This window comes from Phaethon aethereus, assembly GCF_964289735.1.
Source record: "Phaethon aethereus genome assembly, chromosome: 3".
Classification (NCBI taxonomy): domain Eukaryota; kingdom Metazoa; phylum Chordata; class Aves; order Phaethontiformes; family Phaethontidae; genus Phaethon; species Phaethon aethereus.
In genome coordinates this window covers 11,918,479-11,924,478 of record NC_138576.1, presented here as the reverse complement: position 1 = coordinate 11,924,478, position 6,000 = coordinate 11,918,479, and the positions used below count along the sequence as shown (strand labels likewise).

General features: G+C 48.9%; 1 protein-coding gene across 1 annotated transcript; it reads right to left on the bottom strand.

The window, feature by feature from the left end:
- Window positions 1–4,141: 4,141 nt before the first annotated feature.
- On the bottom strand, window positions 4,142–5,478 carry OSR1 (odd-skipped related transcription factor 1; the record flags this gene model as incomplete). The annotated part of the gene is made up of 2 exons (XM_081997334.1): window positions 4,142–4,277; window positions 4,832–5,478. 2 exons carry the CDS (start codon window positions 5,476–5,478, stop codon window positions 4,142–4,144), a joined length of 783 nt encoding a protein of 260 aa, XP_081853460.1.
- Window positions 5,479–6,000: the final 522 nt, after the last annotated feature.

The window sequence follows — 6,000 nt, the reverse complement described above, 5'->3', positions numbered from 1 at the left end:
TTTATGGGCAGAAAAAGAATGATTGGAATGCAAGGAGGGGGGGAAGAGAGAAAGAGAGAGATGTGCCAAGAGATCTTTACATTTTCTCCTGTAACTGGAAATGGTTAAAGAAAAAAATGTAAAACACACACACACACAAAAATTGTGTTTCCCTTGTAAACCTTGCAGGAAGAGACAACTAGAGTCAGGTGCCCTGGTTTTTACTCTTGCAAACTTCCATTCAGTGATGTTTTTATGATGAAAATGCAAAATTTAAAGCAACTGTGAAAACAGAATCCACTTTCAATTGGCAGACAGAGGCCTAAGTAAGTTTTATTCACTGCATGAACGTCAGATTAAAACACATGCAAAGAGAGAAAAGAAAAAGAGAGAAAGGGGAGGTAATTAATCATTTAAATTATTTGTGATCCTGATTCAAAAGGCACATTTCCCATCTAATTCCTTTCATTTATTTTGGGGGTAAGTACAACTTATCTCTTGTGACTGTCATGATTTCATCTCCTCTTTGCTTTCCTTGGAATCACTGAACTGATACTGCCTAGCAAAATTCAAAACACTGGAGGGAACAGGCGAACTGTTCACCAGTGCAGCTGGGAGCATGACCAGAGAGATAGCCTTTGTTTGCATGAGGTCGAAAGCAACCTTCTGGGAAGAGGAAATACACATATGTACACGTGTAGTACAAATGACATTAAAAGGCTGTGTGTGCATCCTGTGCTTGGTATGCCCATGTAGGTTTAATACATCTGTAATTCTGATTATGACAATTCTGGTTTCTGGGTTTTTTTTTTAATTGCACATAAAAATACATGTCCAAGGAAATTCTTGGCAGGCAGATCACCAGATTGCAGCCTTACAAATTAAACACTTCTCATGCCCAGCTGGGAGAAGCGGTTTCTCCACCTTCACAACCCCTCACTTGTAGTGGTTCCCGGGAACCAGCAACTGACACGGTTTCTTACCTCGCCACGGGTGTTTCGGTATCCTGGTGTTAAGGAGCCAGTGGAGAGACCGTGGGAAAGCCTCAGTGGAGTGACCCTTCCTGCATCGCTTCCTCCCTCCTTTTGGACCCTACTCGGATTTCTGCCTCGTAGTCACGACCCCTGAAAAACGACCGGTTCCATGTGACAGAGCCCTTCACTTTCTCCCTCCACGACAGGACCCTGGGAGCATCCCTGTTCCTTTACTCTGTGCCACGAACGACACAAGAGGGACGGGGATTATCGTAGGGGGGTTTCTCTCCGAATCTCACTTTAGAAGAAATACGCGGGGGTTTGAGGAGAGATGGCGGGAAGGGAATGAACCACCCAGCCCTTAGGCTGGCAGTTAACGCCGTGTCAGTGCTCGGGGCTTCAGGTCCCTCCTCGGAGAGGCGCGGGATGCCGTGCCCCTGTCCCGGCAGCGGGGCAGGCCGGCGGCAGCCGGGGAGCGCCCGGCGCGCTGCCGGGGGCGGGTGGCGTTTTCCAAGGAGAGCTGCGCAGGCAGCGCTCCCGCTGGGCTTGCGCAAGGCGGTGCAGCTAAACCCCAGCGGAGGAGCAGGAAGGGGGTGGGGGGGCGAGACACACGACACTTTCAGATGCAGCGCAAATTGCCCCCGAGAGACGCCGCCGAGCAAACGCAGCCCGATCCGGCTCGGCAACGCGAGGCCAGCGCAGCAAAGGGATTCTTCTTGCTCCTGCCGGGCTCAGCGCAGAGCTCCGCGCTCGTCCCACGGTGGCGGCTACACGCTGTAGAAGCGCGGAGAGCCAGTCCAGGCTTCCTGCAGGCTCGGGTGATTCCCCCCGCCCCGCGCTCCTTGCTTGTACCGAGCGGTTGGCTGTCAGATGCCTTTTAAGACAAAACCAAAACCCCTTACGCGGTGTGGAAGGCGAGTGGCGGGTGGGAAGCAGAGCGAAAGCAAGCCGGCTTCCAACTCTGCTCATTCTCGCAGCCTCCGGCGCTGGATGCGCGCAGAGGCGTCCCCTCGGCACCCCGCGCTTCTCCAGGGGCTGCCCACGCGCGAGGTGGGCCCTGCAGCCCGGCCAGCGCCTTTAAATGAGTTACGAACGGGTGCCCAATGAAAAAGAGGGGGCGAGAGGTTTCTCCCCCTCCTGCCCTTACATTAAATGAGTTACAACCGCGACTTTTTCCCTCTCGTTGATAGGATTCCTTGACCAAATAAAGAAATATTTTCTAAAAGCGGAGCGGGGAAGGGGGGAAAGGAGCCGTTTTGAACCGAGCGGCTTGCGGCCTCACAGCACCCGCGCTTGGGCGCACAAGAACCGCTGGGGTAGATCGGGGCGGCCTCGGATGTGTCGCCGCCCTAATTTTCAGGAGGGTTTTCTTGTGGCGGGAGGGGGACACACACTGGCTTGTGAGGAGGAAAGAGGGTTTCGGGTTTGCTGCGGGGACGAGAAAGGACGGCGAAGAGGCGCTTCAAAGGCTGAAGCCGATCCCCCGGCTCTGAGCTCTCTCTCCCCCCCGTCTCGATGCAAAGCGCTTTCGCGGTGGAATAAACATCTCTGATCTAAGACAGCTGCCGGGAATCAAAGGCCGCCCCAATCAGCGCTGAACCGGCCGAAGATGCGACTGAAAAATGCCCGCTCCTGCCAAGCGGAGGGAAGGGTGTGCGAAGGCGGCTCTCCCCGCAGCGCCTGCAGGCTGTGAAAGCAGCAACAGTTTGCCCATTATTCATCTGATTTGTTTTATAACACTTCTGACACCTAATCTTATCAGCTAATACCCAAGATTTAGTTACCCAAAACGATTTTTTTTTCCACACTAGCAGCAAAATTATTTGACTCCCTGCAGATCTGTTTACCTTTGTCAAAAAAAAAAAAAAAAAAGAGCGAGAGAAAGAAAAATAAAAAGAAAATGAGGAGGGGGAAAGCTTAAGCGTAAAGGAAAGATCCAGACTTTCTAAGACTGGTAGAAACAAGCACTGAGGAAATACCAAGTTAACTCAAAAAAAAAAAAAAGAAAAAAAAGGTTCCGAATATTGACGGAAAGGGTTTGCTAGGGAAGAGACCAGAAACCAAATGAACATATATGTAGTCCATGCAGAGTTGCCTGTAAAATAACGATTTATTTTAATACTTAAAAAACACACACAATCCAGTGATAAATGTCAATTACCAATAATCAGCATAAAGTGCCAAACAGCCATACAACTTTTTTTTTTTAATAAACAAAACGTATTGGAATGTCTCTTAATTTGAATACACTGTTCAGAAAGCCAGCATTTAAAAAAATACGCTCTCAGGTTGAGATTTGTTCTCTCTCATCAGGACGCACGAAGACTTTAAAGTACCACTAAAACCACGTTGTGCATACTGTCAGTTTGACGTATTGCCATCTTTCTTTCCTCTGTGTTTGTTTTTTTTTTTTTAAATAAGTCCACAAGTTACAAACCTCCTCACAGCGCACTAGACCACAAGGGGAAAAAAAAGATCTCCATGTCCCATGAACACTGATTTATCCCAAACATCGGGGACACGCAGGTCTAAGATCTGGATGCGTTTTCTAGCACATGATAGGACTCCCCACTTGAGAGATTTAGGTCATTTCCAAACACTGTTTTTCTTCTTTTTTTAAGAAAACAAACTAGCAAACAAGATTTGCAAGTTGCCCTTCTCCTTGTCCTAATGGTGCTGTGATGAGAAACCATCGTTTCAGTTCTTAATCGTCTTCCAGAATTCTCTGTATTTCCTGAAGTGTAAAAATAAGAAGCTTTATACAGTCAAAAAAAAGTATAAAATAAGAGGTTGTTTTTTTTTTTTCTTTAAGTAATACTTTTGGAAGCTACGATTTTGGGGGGTTTTGTTGGGATTGGGGGGAGGGGGGCTTGTGGGTTTTTGTTTGGTTTTAGAGTTTCCTGTCCAACACGTGAGCACCACCTTTTGGCATAAAGTTTATCAAAGCCACACAACACAGCTAGCACTCTCTGCATCATTCCTGTATATTTTAAATGCAAAATAATCTTTTCACCCACGACTTCGGAAGTTAGTTTCTTGGGGGGCGGGGAAGGGGTGGATTTTGCTCTTTTTAAAGTACAAACAAAAACAAAACACAAAGTTCAGTGCTCCCATCCTGCAAGTTTTGTTTCTGCTCTGATTTTGGTGTAAAGTCTGAAGGGGAGGAAAAGTTCATAGAGGTTGGAGATTCAGCACTTAATTTTGGCAGGTTTCAGTTCCTTTACTTGCGTGTGCAGTGTCTTGTGGACAGCTAGCGTTCTGGACTGGCAAAATCCTTTCCCGCATTCTTGACACTTAAAAGGCTTTTCTTTAGAATGGATATATCTAGGGAGAGAAAAACAATCAAGATGTCAGAAATAACCAGCCTGGACTCAGCAGTGACCTACTTGATGGAGAACACTCTGGAGCTTTTTGCACCTACTGCTGAGACCGAGAGTGCTGGAGTGCGGCACTCGGGCAGTCGTTCGTGTGTGTGTAAAAGCAGAGAGGAGTGCCAGAGGCTTACGAGGGTGCCTTTCTTAGGGTTAAAGGGCTTCTCTCTAACTTCAAGGGCACCAGGCTGTGTGTCTTCATAACAATTCTGAATGATCACAAAGGCAGAGGACACAAGACAATGCAAATGGAGGGTGAAGATGTCTGTGGAAGCTAAAAAGGAGGCTATGCAAGTCATTTTTTCAGGATAATTGAGTACAACAGGCTTGTCTTCCAAAGTCAGCTATCTGGGCTCCTCCACCAGCACTGGGCAGACGAAAAGCTAGAGAGAACACTGCTGGCTGGCCAGGGACATGACTTTTCTTACAAGTACCTTCATGAGTGTAGGTGGGTGACTGGGAGAATACGGATACACAAGGGAAAAAGGACAGAGGAAGAATCGTTACCTGTGATCCCTCAGGTGATCCTGTCTTCTGAAGGCCTTGTGGCAAATGTCACATGTGTAGGGCCGTTCATCAGTGTGGGTTCTTTCATGGATCAAAAGGTTGTAGGACTTGGTGAAGTGCCTGCCACAGAATTTACACACGAACTCCTTCTTGGTTTTGGATGGTAACCTTCCCCGTGTGGGTTTCTTCTCTGGAGAGAGTTTAGTCACCTCAAGCAAAGAGCCCAGCCCTGGGGGTGAGCTCTGACTGTCTGCCTGTCCCAGTTTAGAGTGGTCCTCTTGTGTGGCAGCCACTGCTAAGTTGGCAAAGTCGAAGCGGGGTTTGGCTTTGAGGGTCACATTGCTGGCCTCTTGCTTCGGCTGGATGACATGTGGGAAGAGTGGGAAGGTTGGGAGCTGGAACCGTGCGTCCACCAGGCTTGACACGCTGGGTACCTTGGAGAAGGAGGAGCGGGGCAGATGCATGGCTGGGTACCCCAAAGTCCACTGGTGCAGGTGTACAGCATGCAGGGCGCTGAAGCCGTAGAGGTTGGAGAGGTGGTCAGAGGGCACGGCGGGCAGCCCGTTGAACGCTTGCAGGAAGGAGTAGTTGGTGAGCTGGAGGGAAGGATGGATAGGCACTGGGGCCGGCAGGGTCTTACTTCCCATGATGTCCACTCAGGAGGAGGATCTTGGGAACAGGGGAGGAAAAGATCTGGAAAATAAAGATGGAGGGGGGAAGAGGGAGAGGTGGATTTATACAAAGATAAAAGCAGAGGGAATTTCTTACCTCACCCCTCATTAATGCCCTTCTCCAAAGCCACAGGAAGAGGCTGCCTTGGGCTTGGAGAGGCCTGACCAGCTCTTGGCTGCAAGTGTATCGCCACAGGTCTCCAGATTTTCCCTCTTCCCATTCCTCGCACACAGAGTTTGTGCCCTGTCCACAATTGTTCACCCCCCAGTAGCATCCCTGTGCCTTGTAGACCTCTGATGATCCTCTGCATGGGAACAGCAAAGACATGTTATTTTGGCCCACAAATCTCAGGTTTCTCCCATGTAATTTAAAATCCTTTCATGGGCACCCTCAGGCTTCAGAAAATGGTGGGATACTGCCACTACGTCTGTCCACAGAAACTGCCTTCAGCCCTGACCCTTGAGGTCGGAAGGGGTGCCAAGAGCTTGCTGCCCCTG